An 18829-nucleotide genomic window follows, 5' to 3' on the forward strand; every position below is an offset into this window, starting at 1 on the left:
TGTATTCTGTAAAAAAACACCACCCCATATTTATATGTGGCTTTTTTTTTCCCCTGCATAAAACATAGTTGTCCCAGTTTTATAATTTGTGCCGTGAATCCCATCTAAGATCTACTAGGAGTTCTTGCTTTGTCTTTGCATTTGGTATGATTGTTAGTTTCTGGCAATCATCCCTTTGCATTGGACTTTCTATTTATAACGGTAGCGATTAAGGTTTATATGGAAAAGATAATCACATTATTGTGAAGTGTAGTGGTCAAAATTGTGTAAGAATTGAAGTCATATATTGATAAGGCATGAAACAAGCTTTCATCAGGTAAGTTAATGTATCTGCTTAAAAACAAAACACAAAAAGTTGGAAGTGATTAAAAACTAATAAAGTAACATTTTCAGGCTTGTATGGTCAGACTCGTAGTTTCATGTTCTAAGGCTCTTAGTTGATGTCCTTTTCTAATTTTGAGAGATTTTGCAAATAATTCAGAATTACATAATTCCATTTTAACAAATTATGTGAGTTAATTCAAATTTAATTCCTAATTAAGCTGACATTGTAATATGTAGAGATGCATTGTACAGCTTGCGTTCTTACTAGTCTGCAGATTATGTCGTGTCAAGTGGCATGGAGTCATGAATTAGTCTGGAAAGTGACTCTTCAATACTGTTGTGTTGGTATTCACTTGTGAGCTCTGTCAAGGGTATTTTGTCTGGTAAATGGGACACTTTTTATATAAACAGTTTTGGTTTTTTTTCTTTTGGAATGTTATTGCTGTTAGTAACAGTAGAGAGGTTTGTGCACTGGTCTCAGTGCAGTCTCTTTCCATAGTACCCACTGTTTTGGCAACAATGATGGGAAGAAGTGTTTTCCACTTTTAGAACTTCATTAAGTATTCATTTAAAAGCTAAGTAGACCATATGTATTTCAGTCAACTATTGACTTGCCTGAGTTTCTTCTGCTGTTAAAGTGTCTGGAGATACAGAAAAGAATGGTGGTGTTCTGTGGTTTCTTACCAGTTAAGTAGTTATCAAATCCCATTATAGTAGCCCAGGTATCACATCCTGTTTCTTCGTGGTATTTGAGTTAGGGTTTTTTGTTCTTTATATATATTTTTATTAATTTTTAAATTATTTTTTTAAATAACTGTTTGCTAACTCTTCTGGATACAAGTCTGTAAGGACTTACTTATGTTAAGAACTTTATAAATATATTCTAAAAAATACTATGCCATCAGCTATATTGAAAGCCCAATATAATTCTTCCAGTACAGTGGCTTGAAAATCAGTAAAGATTAAAGACTCCCTTCAGTATTATTTTTGGCCTGCTGTGTTTGAGCATACCAATTCTTGTTGCCAGTGGCATGCAAGTAGGTGATGTGGCTGCATTATGCCCAATTGCTTTTTACTTACAAGAGTTATCCTGACAAGCTCATCTAGCCAAGGAAGTTCAATACCTTTTCACAGCTGAGTTATGAGGGCAGCAGTTGTTCTGAGCCTAGAATGTGGCTTGTGTGCCTTTGGAGCCGCGATGAAATGCGGGAACCACTGTTCCACAGTGCTTTGTGCAGGAGCTGACAGGTAAGAAATTTTTACAAGTGTTCGACAGCATATGGTGAAGGCATTAAGGATAAAGACTAGTCTTTTTTTATAACAGCAAGTTCACTGGAGCTCCCCTTTTATCTTTCATACATTTTGTTTGTTGTAACAGGGTCCTGTATCTATTGCTGTGACTAGCAAAGAGGGATGTATAGGAAACAAATTAACAAGTAGTGACATTCTATAAATAGAGCACACGCATTATTTATCAGAGGAACAGGAAACGCACTCTGAGCTTTTTCCACCTCTGACCATCCTTTAACTGAAAGTGTCCTGTCATTTTAATATATGCAAAGTGAACAAGGCTCAAGTTAATTGTCATGTCTGAAAAATAACTGAGGAGTGCATAGTGCTTACTAAACACTGCAGGGGAGCTGGTAAATGAAACCTGACAAGGCCTGAAAAATTATAGTCTTCCGAAGACAGAACATATAATATAAAAAGGATGTGTGCTGAGTTAAGAATATTTAACATGTTGCAACAAGGTGTGCTTCACTGGCTACCAGATTATAGGTGGCACTTTTTTCGCTCAGACTGAATCTGACAGTCCTGATTCAGTGAAGTCTCCGTCTGAGTCAGGTATTTATTATCTAGTAAATGACCTTTTTGGCTGAGGGTGTGGAGGTGAGGTGGAAAAAAAAAGTTGAGAACGATGAAATGTGTATGTTTTGGAATAGTATTTTATTAGTTATTGTATTGATAGGAGTGCTAGTTTAGGGGAATGATGTATCAATACAATATAATTTGCTGTTTGCTTTATAATGCAAGTATATTGGCTTTAATCTTAAAAGTTAAGACTTTTTAGTACACCAAAGTCTCTATTAACTCAGTGTACTTGAGTCTCATCTGTTTCAGTGGTTTGTTACATTGTACTCCCAGATTCACACAGCTGTAGTACATTGCATTTGATTTCATTTGTAAACAGGCACGTTATCTCTGAAAAATTTAAGGAGGATTACAGATGCTTTTTATGTCTTCTTTCAAAAAGTAAACATTGTGTTTACCATATCTGGCACATTTGACTATGAATATATATGTATATTTTTAACCTTAAAAACAGTATAGCTTTAGCTCTGTCATTTATCGTTGTCTGTGCCACAGGCAACAATATGGCTTGTCACTTAGCCATCTCATCCAAATTGTAATGTAATGTTCATTCTTGTATGTGTTTTAAAAATGGGATTGCAAACTGGACTGTGTGTACACTTGAATTATTGGTAGCCAGACTATGCTGGATGGCTAGTTTCTGTACGGAATTAACTGAGTATCAGTGGCTCATCCTGAAGGTGGGGAAATCAGTCGAAGGTCACTGTATTGAACTCACTGACATCAAAACCAATGTTTTTGCTTGAGCACTCTTGTTTTTTGGTTGAGCACCTTTTAGACAGGAACTAGTATGCTCACATGTCGAAAGTGGTACTGGTATGGTGAGAGCTGATGGAGAAGCTGGCTGCACAGCCCCCAGTGCCAAGCTTCCTAGAATAATACTGACTCTGATCAGACTGACAATCGCTTAGTGCGTGACTGTGCTTTGATACAGGCACTCTAATAACCTACACTGATTCATGTGAAGCGGAACAGAAAACAATGTTGAAATAAACTATTTGTTTTGTATTTAAAAAGTTAAGCAGTTGGCTGTTACCTCTGTACTCAGAAGATAAAGCATGTAGATTTAGAGTAGGGGTAACAATTGAATGGTCAGCTTTCAATATGTTAAGAGTTCTGGCTTTCATTAGCAAGAACAGACCAAGTATTGAAAGAGGGACATATTTTCTTGTTTAAATGTTGTCGATTATAACAATGTAATTATTTATTTTAATATCCTGTTTTATTCATAGTGGTAGTAACTTGGGTCTAATTTTCTTTTGATATGTGGCAATAGTTTATCATAGCTTATTTGGTGATAACTTTTTGGTTTACTGGGAAGGGTTTTCATCTCTGCTTCAGGTTGTTTTAATTTCATCCTGGTCTTTGGAACAGAATTTAGAATATCTTTCTAGGTTGCCCTGCCAGTTGACTGTTATCATAGGATGGTCCTCTGCAGTGTTTGTCCAGATCAAATGAGTGCAAATGCTGCTCTAGATGCTTTCCTAACCCTTCAAGGGCCTTCAGGTTATTCAGAAGGTTATTTTTTAGTGACATTACTGCAGTACTTCTTTGAGAAGTTCTATTTCATTTTCTGTTTAAACAGCTCAGTTATTGACAACCATGGAATTAGTATTTACTTGAGAGGAATATAAGGGGAATATTCTAAAACTAATTTGAATAGTGTTAAGATTTTTGTCTGGTCTTCAACTTAATACATTTTCAGGGTTCTTCTGTTTCCCCTTATATTTCCAGTTATACAGAATCCTTTTGATACTCGAGGGTTTGAATTTTCCACCTTTAAGTGATTTTCTCCTGTTCATTTCTCCTGTGTAGGTCAACTTCACTGAGACTCTTGTTTATGATTTTATTGAATTGCCTCTGTTCTTGTACAGGTGTATTCACCAGTTTGTCAAGCTGTTGTAGAAATTTGAGGAAAAAACCTTCACATCAAACTGAACAGTGAATATAATTTATGCTATCTTTTTGTTTTATAAATTCTGTCCAGTGGAGAAATCAGAAAATGGCCCTTGCTGGGTATAAGACTATCGCAGGGAAGCTAGATAGCAAGCTATCACTGAGTGTAGTATAGGTCTGGTTTAGCATTTTTACAGAAAGGCACAGCTGAAGGACTTCATTTTCTGAGATGCCCCAATGTTTCTGATATTGCATCTTAAGATTTAGTAGATTTTTCATCTTTTTTGTGTATGTGCTTTTGTTCTGGTTTCCGTGATTAGCAGAGGTTGATTTAGCATAAAATGGTGTTATAGAAATCTTTAATTAGGAGACAATTTACTCTTGATGCTTATTCTTACGTGACCACATTGTCAATCAACCTTCTAATTGGTAATTCCAGTTCGTATAAATAAAGCTACAATCAGTATTGTCAAAGGGATGGTTAAAACAGCAGATGAATGCATATGCAACCAGTTGATATGAAAAGCTTCAGTCTAATTTCTTAAGAAATGAGCTACTTGAATAAAACTCCTTTACCTGCCTGCTAGTGATTACCTATTAAGTAGTCTGGGTAGAAGTATCAATTTTGAAACTCTCAATTTTGGATAGGACTATGGTGTGTGCTTACATGTGAATGTCTCATAAATATTTCCCAAGAGCAATTTATTTTTCTAATTAGCTTGAACAGCCTCTGCTTTACATAGGGCTTTAAGCAGTTTTCAGTAAATCAATTCAATCACACAGCTGTTGTTTAAAACTTTTCCTAAGTTACTGTAATTCTCTGTAGAGACCCAGAATCTCACTAATTAGTACACTTAATCATAGACTGTATAAAATGCATGATAATATGGATTAATCATTCCTAGAATTTCGTAGAGAAATGGAGTAAGAGAAACCAGAGTGTTCATAGCTCTGAAAGCAGTTTGCTATTCTCATGTAATAGTTATGTACCAAGCAGTGTTTACATGCTGACGTGGAGTGGCTATGCACTTAATTTTTACTTGCCAATCATAACTTTAAAAAATAATTAATTTGCTACTGCAGCTTTTTATACTAAGATTTAAAAGTTACTAAGATCAAACATCTACAACGGTTTTGTTATTTCTTCCCTGGGGGGGTGTCGGGGGTCGGGGAAATTACATTTGAAATGGATGTGTTTAGTTCTTACGTGAAAAGAAATCTAGCTTAGTGGATGGCATTTGTGCTGTTAAGATTCTGACTTTTGAGCTGTTTAGCATATAGCAGACATGACAGTTACAAGTGAGTTTTAAACTTGTTTGACATTAAAATATCTCAATATTGAGTGTTCACTTTTTGGTAAGATTATTAATATTACATGAAAAAATTGAAAAGTGAGCGCTAATTTTTTTTTCAAGTACAGCCTTTTTATGTTTTTCAGGATGTGACTTAAAATGACTTCTGATTCTGAAGGGCCTCTGAAGAATATGCTGTGCTTGAATGTTTGCTAAGGACAAGTAAGTGACTGATTCCATATTTGGACTGTATATACCTGAGTACTAATTCCTTTACCACTTTTCAAGCTACAATTTACAGATTGTACATGTAAGTCTATAAGAATCATATTCTTAAGAAAAGGGTGGGGAGGAAAGAAAGAAAGGAAGAAAGAAAAAGAAAACCACCTGAAAAAACCTGTACTTTTACGGCTGGCAGAAAGTTAGTTTTCTAAATCTGTTTTCTTGTGGATTCCTGTCTATGTAAATGGGAACATCACTTGTTTCTGTGGTCGGTCTTACAACAAAAGAATCTTCCTGCTTGCAAGAATATTTTGAATGGGAAGTTTCACTAGAAAGCTGTCATACTTTTTATATATGTGTATTTGAGAGAAATATAAGTTTGAAAAAAAAAATCGCTAAGAATACAGAGTTGCTGAACGGAATGCCCTCTAGTTTTATTGATATCAAATACAATTTAAATATTTGGGGCTTCTCTTAGCATAAACCAGTTATTACAATTTGCATCTTAAAAACCTGTGTGACTTTTGTCTTGGTTTTTAGAAAGGAGGATTATATTTAATATTTTAACTTTATAAACAATTTTTAAAAGTCCAGACCATCTTCATGATTCATTGAAAAGGACTGGTTTGATTTAATTCTTCATAATTGGCTTATTCTGGGGAATGCTAAGAGCCAATTTATGCTTTTTTCCCTCGTGAATTTTTCAAACAAGAAATTAGCTCAGACAGAAGAGCTTCCAAGCATCCAAGATACCATGAGTACATACATTTAGTATAGGAAAACCTTGACGGTTTCATGGGACCAAGGAAGCATTAAAAATGTTTTTATGCAAATAATGTGTAGGTTTTTTAAATGTTTTGTATCTGTTTTAAATTAGTATTAGATAGTTGTGCTTTGTGGGTTTTGTTTTTGTGTCTGTGGTCAACTATTTCAGCTAAAAAAAATACAAAAAATAAATCTGAATCATCTAATTGTTTGTAATTTTGGGCCCCAGTTAGGACAAAACTTTCCCAGTTGCCATGTCCTGTTTGGTGATGTAGATCTTTCATCTACAACTACTGAGAATATGGGTGTGAGGGAGTAATGCTTGAGTTGGAAAACTAGCAGAAAGCAATCTACTTGATGTTGTTAAGTTAGTAGCTTTGCAATTTGTGTGAAGGTGAGGTGAGTAAGATCAGGGAAGAAACTGTTGTATCAAGCTGAAAACTCTGCTTATTGTGCTTAGTACTTCTAAGTGTTCTTTTAGCTTGAATGCTCTGTAGGAAATGGCTTTATGAATTTTCCCGGCTTCAAACATACTGTATTGTTGACATGCGCATCCTTTTCTTGATAGTCCATGACAGAAGTGTAGAAGATTTTTGTTTTATTTCCCCCCCAAACCCTGTCAAAATGTTGAAACCCTGGGAGGTTGAAAAATGCTAGTCTTAAAATGCTGATGATTTCTTTAAACTCTATGGTTTTGTTTGGAAGGCTGTACATATATTGTTGCGATGGATGGATTAATAATTAGTAGGACTTGTTTTGCCTGTCACATGCAGAAAACAGTAGCTTTTTAACAATCCATCTATGGTTTTAATTGAGAAATTAATAGACCTGGCACTGGAAAAGTATACAGTATGTTGCAAAGGATGTAGATGTGCAACTTATTAATAAGGACAAATGTGTTTTCAACACATTTACTGATGAGCAGAAAGGTCTCTGTTATTTTGGAACATTTAGGATTGTTATCGGAAAAGATAAATCAAATAGTAATGCAGAAATAGTAGTTAGTATTTGCAAATAATCATGCAAATTTTGAAATTTTTCTCCAAATACTGCTGTCTTTGGTTCCACTCCACTGGTGGCGTTACGAGCATCAGTATATAGTGGTCCATTACTGCTAACAACCAATGAAATTAAACAACGTCTGTCTTTGAAGACTTTGAACCATCTTTTATTTCATCTTGGTTTTTCTCAAATTTGCTTTAAGTATAAGCTTCAGAGGGCTCTGAACATATTTGCTTCATTCAACTTTCTCTATTTCAGACAAATATATACCTTCCTAAATCATTGGGCAAGAGCTAGGGCTTTGTTTTTCCAAATAACTTTTGGAAAACCGTATTGGACAGAACAAAGTGTGGCTTTGTGTCATCTGTTTTCAGTAGCTAAATGGAGTGTAGCATAAAATGCTTTTATTTTATAAAATGCTTGATGAAAATGACAAAATATTCCAATATGGTGGAATAACATGGGCAGTTAATTTAGAAATTAAAATTAGTTACTGGTTCTGATGATGTCAGACTAGAAAACATTTAAATAGTATTCTATACTAGGAATTACTGTTCATTAAGTACCTGGCCTTAAAATTTGGCAGTGCCAAGGAATTTTCTCTATAAATTATATAAACCAGGAACAGATAAATTTTTGAAAATAGAATTTATATTCAGCATTTCTTCATCCTTATGTTAGCAATCTGCTGTAGCTTCTTGCATGTTAAGTACATACTTGCTTACAAATTTCATTAAAAAGTACATAATAGTATGTATTGATAGCTCACGTTCATAATATAGTCCCACCATTAGTTGTCCTTCTACGCAGTAGGTTTGCCATCCACTTTGTGAGCTTGCACATGCAACTTTGAAGAAAAATAGCAGAACAATTGTCAGATTTTTCATGGAAGTGGTTGTTGTCTTATCTGTATTTCCATTATTCTGAATAAGAATAATATTCTGTGATGGAAGATTATCACTCCTGTCTTTTGGGTAATTTATACTTACCCAAACTTAACATTATTTCTTATATTTGCCTGTATGTAGTAACTGAGGTATTCATTGAGTCAAATTAAGCAAGGTTTTAGATTTATTTTAATTATGCAAATAATAGAATTTCGCCCTGTAATTCTTTTAAAAATGCTTTGCTTGGGTAGATTATACTGTGCGGCATAACTATCAGAGCAGTCTTTCTAGCCAGCTTTATAGGTTCATGAGCCAGTAATAATACTGTTGCCTATTAGCTCATAAAGTAAGTTTACAAAGATGACTGTGTTAAACTTTTTTTGCCTTTAGTAGTAAAAATGTATAAAAGTTTTAGTTTTTGAAAGCTGTGTTTTGGAGCTCTCTTTTGAAATAGTGTTTAACTTCAGGAAAACTCCCCCAAACTCCAAAAATAGATGTCTTTTTGGAAAAACTTTTTAGCCCAGTAGAAATTATAGGTCCATACTCAATGAATAAATACAACACCTGGTACTTTTTAACTGGTGATTTCTTTCGTTATTAACTCACTGAATAACAGCTTCTTCTGCGAGTATTTCCTGTAGCAGGGAAATTAGTTTGACTGTTCACAATTTGTACTCCAAATCCGTCTGTATTGGGAAGCAGCTTCTGTAATTTCCTTAGCTAAACAGTTACAGAGTTGTTCTCGGCATTACATGCCTTCCCAGCTTGTAATGATACTCTGAGGGAAAGGAAAATACATGTGCAGGAACTCTGCAGCTTCAGGCCTGAATAAACTTGGGTGTAATAGTAGGGAAACAGCCTACATGAATTACTTCATTTTTCCTTCCTTCTCCAAGATTCTATACTTAGGCACTGAAAGTTTTTTTTAAATAGAAGGAGGGTTGTATTCTCTGGTATGTATCATGTTTCTGAGAGAAAATGTAATAATTCTTTGTTTTTTCTATTTAATCATATTGTGTTACCTGTCAGTACAGGTAGATGTTAAACCAGAAATGACATTTCCATTCTAAACCATTTAATGTTACCTGCAAAATTACGTTCTGATGAAATGTCTGCCCTACCTAGCTCTGATTCTCAACTATTTAATGTATTTTGAATCTTTCTTCCTCTTAAACAGAATTTACTCTTGGCTTCTGACATACTCGCTGTGCCCACACCCTTCCTGAGCTATCTTTAAGTCTTATATTTTAAGCGCTTCCTTTCTCTGTCTGCAGTAGCTCTTAACGCGGCAGCTCTGTGCTCTGGCTGTGGATCAGTTACAGGGAGGGAAGCACCAGCGCTGGCTGTGTGCATGTGTCACCTGCAGAGCGACTCACCCGATTCAGCCTTAGCCGTGAGGTCTGTAGGCATAAGACTTTGAGTCATACGTTCTGTTGAGCGTCAGCCTCAGATAATCGTTTTTTGCATGATCATAGCCTGTTTCTGTAATCTGTTTTGGAAACTGCATACTTGTTCAGATGAGTAGTTTTTCATTCAACTGCTGAATTGAAGAAAATAGCATCCTTGCAGTTGTTCAGTGCTATGCTGTCATCTAGTGGGGTAACAGAATATTTTTCTTGAACTTCACATAAGGTGAGCCACTATAAATGTATATGAGAGGGTTTTGCCCTGGAGGGGGATATATGGCTGAATAAAGGTCTTTAGGCTTGCTCATCCATCTTTCTGTATATTGGGTTTTGTCTTCTTCATCCTTGTATCAAATATTTAGATGTAATCCCAACTTTTCACCTGTGCAGCCCATGACCATAGTTACGGAGTTAGGCATCTTTTGTAATTGTTTATTTCACATGCAGGATTATGTTTTACTGTTGTTTTTGATTTTATTGTGATGTAGAAAGTGTTTTATCCTTCCTGTCCTAATACCTATCAGTTGTGATGAGGGTTGCTTATGAATACAATTTTATGGTAAGCATTGTAAATCTGCTGAGCTGCAAAGAGAACTCGTGCTTTAAAGAGATGCTGTTTTACTTCTGAGCTTTGTACATATGCCAGAGTAATCCAGTGTCTGCTTCTCAGAGCAGTCAGCAGTCCTCTGTCCTCTCTAGTTTTCCAAGGTTTGTACTGCTGTAAGAAGAATGTCCTTTTAAATTCTCCACCCATAGCTCACATCCTGCAATAACAGTATCAGCTATTGCAAGTAACCCCCATGCTGCTTCATGCAATTACGTTCTTGTGTGTCTTTGCCCTTTCAGTTTAGACTTTGGAAAGAACTAAAGCAGTATTTTTTTGCCACAAAAAGCCAGTAAGAAAAAAACCCAATCAGTCAAGGTTAGTACATTAGAAGTAATACACTTTTTTTTTTTTCTTCTTTGGATGTCTTGTCCTGGAAGCAGTTGTCTAGGTGTCTTTCTTAGGGGTTGGTTTTCTTTGCACGGGTACTGCTGACTTGTGGTTAACTACTTGTTCACCAGGGTGCATGGAGCCTGTTCTGCGGAGCTGCTTTGAGTCACAACAGAAACTTCATTAGGCGAGAGAGTGTGATCACAGGATATGTGATCACTGACTCCTAGAGATTTGGTCATTCTAAGACAGTTCTTTTTAATAACTGTAGTAATGATGGCTTTTGCTTGTGGAGATCCTTAAAGCATTTTTTTCCCCCTGAAAGATTTATTAGTGCCTGGGTTATATGTTACAGGAGAGTTTCTCTCCAGCTAAGAAGTATAGCTGTCTTAACTAGCTGTTTAAAACCAGATACTGTTGTTGCTATATGGGGTAAAGAACTGCAGTCTGAACTAGATTGCAGTAAATTGAATTTGAATTTAATTCAGAAGTTCTGTAAGAAGGATAAAATAATGCTAAACTTTCAACTGCCCAGATGTGGCTTGTTGTCATTGTGGAACAAAAAATCAAATACAAATTATGATATTGTTTCATAGTTCTAGTTATGTTCTAAAATACTTTTGACTATATATATGGCACAGATCCATTAATTTTTTTTTTTTCCTCCCTTGGCATGTCATTGATTGGAGCACAGCAGGATCTGGTATAGGTGTGTTCTCTCCTCTGTGACTGTGTTCCTTTCTCTTGGGAGTGAGGGGACATGAGTGTCATGGATATGTAATCTGCCAGGCTTGTTTTAAATAACTAGACTTCAACAAAAGCAACCTGTTATTTTATTGGGTTTTAGCCCAATCTTTGCTGCAGAAACAAACTGGAATCGAGTTCTGAAGTCTTTGCTTGCCTTGTCCTCGAAGATTTAGAAAACTCTATTCATTTTAAAAGGTTTAGCAAGAGATAAGAAATTAAGACTGTAGTAACCTGTTGAGTTAGAGACGGTAATAGTAAGCTGTTGCTTTATACTGAGCGAGGTGTGAAACTCTTATTTAAGCCCATTGATTTTCTCCTAAGCATGACAGTTATTTGTGGCTGCAGTGGTTAGGTTACATGAAGGGAAGAAAGGAGCATACAGAAAAGGAAATTCTGCTCAACATTTCTGTATTTTCAGTGTTCCGGTCATCCATCCTTCATTGTCTTAGGGTATCACTTGCCTTTTTCTTTAATGATATCTAACTTTATCCTTTGTATTTAACTACGTTTTGGCATAACATACTGATTTACCACTTTCTTTTCCAAGTTATCTAAACATACATTGAAACACTGAGAATCTTTATTTTCAGATAAATTGGAGCTATACAGTGGTCCCAGTACTGTGGTGCAAAATTTTAAACATCTCTGAATCCAATGACATGCATTTTTTACATTTATTTCGCTTAACATTCATGATACAAAGCTTTGTAAACCTGTGTTTTGGCAAAATACCAAATAGATATAAAAAATGGTAAACAAATATTATTTTGTAATAGCAGAAAGGTACATGGATTTCCAGGAAAAATACTCACTCATGAATCTGATAAAAATAAAGAAATTGTCTGGAAAAGTTCTCTGCATTTTTAGTTATTATTTTGAGGCGTTCATTCATTTATTGTATTGCTTTTAGTTGCTGATGCATGGTCAAGATGAGTGGATTAGGAGAAAACTCCTTGGATAGCTTGACCAATGAGTCAAGGAAACGCAAGCCATTGCCCTGTGATACACCAGGTGCAAGGTAGGTTTATACAGACTTTTTTTTAATGAGTTCTTAAAAAATATTTTTGAGTTATCATTGCAGCCTAGAGTAAGTTCTAAATGATCATTTTTCTCAGATGAGAAATTCTTTAGGCCAGCTTCTGTTCCAAAGATACACAGCTTTACTATTATGTGTAGATATGCCAAAGACGATGAACTATGCTGTATAGTAGAGTGAACATATAAGGAATCTGTTTGAAGATGTGATTGCAAAGTAAAAGCAGAAAAAGGTCTTGCTTCACAGAAATTTCAAAGGCTGCATCTTGTATCTGGTAATTGATTTGACAGGCCTCATTTCAGGTAGTTATGGTCAGCACAGAATACTGCAATAGGTTGAGCTTTTTTTTTAACTTCTGTTTCTCTGGACTAGTTCTGTGTGAGTTCATCTCAAATTTTGGCGTTCTATGCTGTCTTCCTGCCCCTCATTCAACTCTGCCAGAGGTCATTATCTGAGAGACTCAGTTTTCTGTCCCACTCCAAGCTCATTGCTTTCTACTATGTTAAGTGTTCTGTGTTATCTTGTTCCCAAGAGTATTAACCTTTAAATTTTAATTTTATCTTTGGTTTCAAAAAACCAGACGTCATGTATACTTATATTTCTCCCTTCTATTTATGTCCTCGCTATCCCATGCTAATTACCTCCATTATGCAACAGATTGTGTATGAGTCCTCAGATTCTCCCACCAGATCCCAGTCTCTCTCTGAGTGTCCTCCATTCCAGTTTCTCTTTCCCTTTCTCTAGTGTCAGCCTGTCCATTCAGGAATTCTGTTCTTCAGTTTGTCACCTTTCATTAGTTTTATTTATCTTTCAAGCCCCTGCTTTGTCATTTGTTTTCTCTAATATTTCTCCATGCATACTTCCCTAACTCTTTCACTTGGATTCTTCTCAAAGAGTATTTATTCTCTTTTGATTCCCTCAGTGTGACCGCGCTTGCCCCTTCCCTTTCTCTTGAGACGTCCTTTTCCTATTCTTGGCATACTCTGTGTATGACACTGTTCTCTATATTGATTTAGGCTGTAGTCAGTGTCTTTGCTCAGAATCTACATAGGAAAAGGAATTTCAGGAGAGAGACTTTATCCAGTAACATGGGGTTATCTGGGATTCTGCTTTTCTTGAGATGGCATTTTGTCCTGATGCTTAGAAACTTCTGACGTATCACCTTCTGTAGTCATCTTGTTACAAGTGAACCAAAGGGATTTCTTAGAATGTTAAAATTCTGTTTCATTTGTCTAATAAATTAAAACAAACCTAAAGTAACTTTTAAAGTTAAAATATACTTTCTGTATGTGTGTTATAGTTTTATAACAATTGCTATTTACATTAAATTCGACAATGGAGTAATCACAGGAGGATTTTTTTAAAATAGCTTTCTCATAGTCTCTTAAAATAAATTTTTACTTAAAATTATTAAAAAAACCCTACAACCCCCAAACCAAACAACAGTGTGACAAAACACACATGCACACCCACTTCAGATTTGTTAGCTGGAAGAATAACTAGTGCCTAGGTTTGAAGGTGTTACATGAAGTATGTTGAAGCTCACAGAGTTGAGCACAGCTTTTGTGTATGATGGCATGTAAGTATATGAAATGTTTTTGGTTCCTAGTCTGACCTGCAGTGGTGAGAAGCGTCGGCGTGAGCAGGAAAGCAAATACATTGAAGAACTGGCTGAACTGATATCTGCTAATCTGAGTGACATTGACAATTTCAATGTCAAACCAGACAAATGTGCTATTTTAAAAGAAACTGTGAGACAGATTCGACAGATAAAAGAGCAAGGTACAGTTCCCTGCTAAGCCAAAATAAACAATTTTGTTTTCTTGTGAGTCCTTTTCCAAAGCAGTAGTTACTTGGGAAATTGAGTAGTGTTTTTCATAGTAGTGTGTAACTGAGAAAGTCTTCAGACTTTGACTTGAACCAAACCTTTAATGTACCTTAAATAATGTTCTGTTTAAAAGTAAACAAGTATTTAGCATCACTTTTTATTGGGCATCAAGGCATTAAAACTTTGTATGGCCTTTCTTATCATTTTCTGGAAAATACCAGGGAAGTTTAAGCTAGTCCACAGACAAGCTAAAAGCAGATGGTACTGTAACAGCTGCAGATACAATATACCAAATACCTACTGCTATGAAGAGTACATACTGTTGTTTTTCACTTCAAGGGAGTTTAATGCTTTGAAATTAATTTCTGAAAAAAAATACCTAGTTTCTTATGGGGCACACTTTCAATCAGATATACTGATTTTTATTGCTATTTTTTCCTATTGTGTTTTTATGGACTTTGTTTTGTTTTCATGTGCTGTTTGACATGCTTCCTAAATGGTTAAGTATTGGACTCCAGTATATTTCAAATACATTTAGCCTGAGATCAGATAATTAAATAATGCAGTTGGCAGTACTCAGGAAATAGTCAAGCCAACAAAGGAGAAAATAGCAGCGCATCAAATCTTGGGAAATTTTGTCATCTAGGGTGAACCTAAGTGGTATAAGATTTTTTTAATTTTTTTTTTTTTTATAGTGTGCAAGTGTATGCAAACCTGTTTTTTGAAATGTATAGTGAGGGGTATATATATAATTATATATTTTTTTTAAACACCACCCAGTCCCCAACTCCACCCCCCAACGACTAGAGCCTGTCAAGTGTACCTATTTCCTTTTCGTGATGTAGTGTAAATAATCAATTGTACCATGGTGTATATTTTGCCTGGCATGGTAAATTGCCAGGTCTTTTGATGACATGTTAAAACAATTCTAAAAATTGATCTTAACTTCTGTTTTTAAGGATTTTCTAGTGTAATCTGGTGTATTCTAATGTAATAATTGTGTTTCATTACAGAGTTGAATATGTTATAATCTTCCCCTAGGATGTTGTACTCATCTTGTGGTCTGCTTAGCTACCCAGCGAGTACCACAGAGCGAAGTTTACTGTTTGTTTTCTGTAATTCTGCTACCTGGCATGGATTCCCATTCCGCCTTTGCCGCAATCAATTTATTTAGGATATTTTGACTCTCAAAATATGATTTTGTTATTCATACGCACAGACATACGTATACATACATACACACACACGTGTATGTTAATATGAGCCAAAGCCTTTTTGTAGAATATTGATGATGGCATCTGAAGATTGTGACCAGAGATGATCAAAATAAAACCACAAGTAAGAGATATGTAGGAGTGTTTACTGGCCATTGAAAGATTTAACAGGCATTCACCAGACGGATAATCCCAAAAGCAGCAGAAGAAATACCGTTCACAAAACAAGTTGATCTTGTCAACTTTAACTGTCAAGTCAATTTATGTGAGCAGTTTGGCGTTACTTAGCTGTTACAGTCTTAAGCAACTAACAGTATATGAAACCTCTTATTCATTCTTTTTTGCCCCCTTTATTGACGTGCTTCCTAGAATCTGGCGTGTGATATTAAAGTCTGGCCTTCATGCAAAACATTGCTTTACTGAAATGTATCTGTTGCGTTTCAGGAAAAGCAGTTTCTAATGATGATGATGTTCAGAAAGCTGATGTATCTTCTACGGGTCAAGGAGTTATTGATAAGGATTCATTGGGACCTCTTCTATTACAGGCAAGTACAAATTAGGCCCTAGTAAATCCCTATGGAAACGAATACTTAAGGCAGTTGAAAATATTACAATAAAGCCTGCAATCCTATAGTAATAAACAGTATGCAAAAACTATACAGAACTATGTTTGAAAGGCTCAGGAATAAAATCTATCATGTTTTCTTAATTTTGCTGAAATTCTCTGTAGAAGGAAAGAGGAGAATAGCATTTGTTTTTTTTCTTGTGCTTTACTTTCTCCAGCAGTCATTAGCAAATTACTAATAAAGCAGTGCTTAGTAATATGCAGAATACTTTACTTTTTTTAGGGGATAGGCACTAAAATAAAGTTTTTGCAAAGACTAGAGGTTTGTGATGTGTATTAGGGTTTGTGTTTCAAAATTGTAAAGCATTTTTAAGCGAATGTTGCTGTCAAGTAAAATAACCCAAGAATATTTGTAAAAAAATGTACATAGCGGATATCTTTTATTTATGCCTAGAAAACCAGTCCATATTTACAAGTCCATTAAGAAGCATTTTTGAAACTGAATTGTTTTACATAGATACTGAATTTTTCTTTCATTTAAGAAAATAGGAAATGTCTTCATGCTCATGTCTTAGTACTTGTTTCTACTGAATTTCTTCTTGTTCCAATTTGCCAGCTATTGAAATAATGTTATGAATTCATTATCTTGTTTCATTTTTGCTTTATTTGAACACAAGAAGGGTGGTTATCACTGTGAAAGAGCTCAATGGAATAAAAAATGAACAGATTAATTTTTAATATAGAAATCATTCCTTACCAGGCACAGTCTTCCTCAGAAAAAAATTTAAAACTTCAGGCACAGTCTTCCTCAGAAAAAAATTTAAAACTTCAGCTCTAGCTTTGAAAAGAAATGCATGTATTGTAACTTGGCATTTATCACCCACATAGTTTTTAAACTAGATTATGTTCAGTATTAGGTGGTGTGTCTTACATGATATATTGTCATGTTAATATTTAGGCATTGGACGGTTTCCTGTTTGTTGTAAATCGAGATGGGAACATAGTATTTGTGTCAGAAAATGTCACACAGTATCTGCAATATAAACAAGAAGACTTGGTTAATACAAGTGTCTATGCTATTTTGCATGAAGAGGACCGGAAGGACTTTCTTAAAAACTTACCTAAATCTACAGGTAATAAAAGTTGACTTACTATGCTGTTACTAGGTGATGGAAAGCAATCAGAGAAGATAAAAACAACTTGGATAACCTTTCAAAACAAATAATTCACACAAAGAGTATTTGACTGCAGAAATATGTTATGAAGAATATTACTGTGTTCTTACTGAAGTATACCACCAGAAATAAATGTGGTAGAAAGTCACACTGTATTTTAGCCTTTGCAATTTGTTTACCTGTATCTTAGAACAAGGATACTAAAGGAACACGTTTCCTAATGCCACAAGACTAGCTGAGAGAACTGCTTCATTTTTTAATACGTGAATGACTTCAGCTCTCCTTCAAGTGACTGAAAGTGTCATGTAGGGGAGTTTTTTTAATTTGGTTTGCAATACTACTATTGGTATAAACCTGATGGTATCTTGAGAAAGCCTCTTGAAGTACTCTTTAATCTCTCTAATCTAGGAACAAGGTATCTAAGTTAAGAAAAATCAGTTATGAATTGATTTTATCTGAAAATGTTTATAAATTCTTCCTGTGTTCTTTGAAGTTAATGGAGTTGCTTGGACCAATGAAGCACCTAGACAGAAGAGTCATACGTTCAATTGCCGGATGATGGTGAAAACATCTCATGATCTTTTGGAAGATGTAGGCAGCCACCAGGATATACGTCAAAGATATGAAACAATGCAGTGCTTTGCATTATCTCAGCCAAGAGCTATGATGGAAGAGGGGGAAGGTAGGAAATCTTGTGGCATTACTGTACACAAAAGAAATCTCTGGGTAAAGCTTTTTGGTATTTGGTATGTGTTATGAAATCTGTAACTTCTGAAACCCATTTTAAGTAAGTAGGAACAGAATGCAAATACTTCAATTCTTATTGTCTACACTTCTGTTTTAACAATTAAAGACGTTTCAGCTATTTTATTAGATGCTTTAATAGAATAAACCAGGACAGGAGTGAAAGAAGAAACATTTCTTTTTTAAAATACAGATTTGCAGTCCTGTATGATTTGTGTGGCACGACGTATCACAACTGCAGAAAGGGTATTTCCAGCAAATCCAGAGAGCTTTATTACAAGACATGATCTTTCAGGTGAGAAATGTACCCAAGATTAAAGTATGAAGGTGTATCTTTTCTTGTCTGTGTGCTCTTGTTTTAAATAAATCAAGTACGTAAATAAAGTATGTACCTGTAGTGGCTAGCAGAATTCATACCGAGAATTCCCAACTGGTTTTTGGAGGAGACCCTTGTTGGCAGTCTCTGTGCTAGTATGCTATTGTTCGGCAGCTTGGTAATAAAGCATTGCTTGTGTTTTAACTTGGCAGCATTTCAAATGGTTGTCATTGTGCTTTCCTTGGCACATAAGAAATATTTTAAATTGTAACTGAGGCTAATGAAAGTTCTTCAGAATGCTTGTACTTTTATGCAGTGTCTGAGCTAATGGTTAAAGTGTTTTATGCTGTTTAAATTGAAAAACTTATATAACCTAGATGGGGCTTTTTCAGATGCCAGTTAGTGTTTATGATGTTCATTTGTGGGTGTAGTTGGTCAGTGTTTTTGAAAATTTTTCCTGTGCATACATCTTTTGGGTGCCTATAACCAGAGACTAAAGTTAGTGTTTGCTAAAGCCCTGGCATTAACCTGTGCATGCTTGAATTTCCTTTTACTCAGTTATCTAAACTGCTTTAAATACTGACGTTTTAACAGGCAGCATCAT

At 35.2% G+C, this 18829-nt stretch overlaps 1 protein-coding gene across 7 annotated transcripts in view; it reads left to right on the top strand.

Annotated features, from left to right (window-relative positions):
* Nucleotides 1-18829, top strand: part of NCOA3 (nuclear receptor coactivator 3) — an 83418-nt gene that overhangs the window by 47605 nt on the left and 16984 nt on the right. For all 7 annotated transcript variants that reach the window (XM_080404927.1, XM_080404925.1, XM_080404928.1 and 4 more), the window contains 7 exons: nt 5531-5606; nt 12258-12365; nt 13993-14165; nt 15870-15970; nt 16949-17123; nt 17659-17847; nt 18103-18204. In XM_080404927.1, the coding sequence (XP_080261053.1) occupies nt 12268-12365; nt 13993-14165; nt 15870-15970; nt 16949-17123; nt 17659-17847; nt 18103-18204 (838 nt within the window). In that variant the 5' untranslated portion in view covers nt 5531-5606; nt 12258-12267. The remainder of the gene's footprint in view (nt 1-5530; nt 5607-12257; nt 12366-13992; nt 14166-15869; nt 15971-16948; nt 17124-17658; nt 17848-18102; nt 18205-18829) is intronic.

Source organism: Falco punctatus, assembly GCF_963210335.1.
Source record: "Falco punctatus genome assembly, chromosome: 10".
Classification (NCBI taxonomy): Eukaryota; Metazoa; Chordata; class Aves; order Falconiformes; family Falconidae; genus Falco; species Falco punctatus.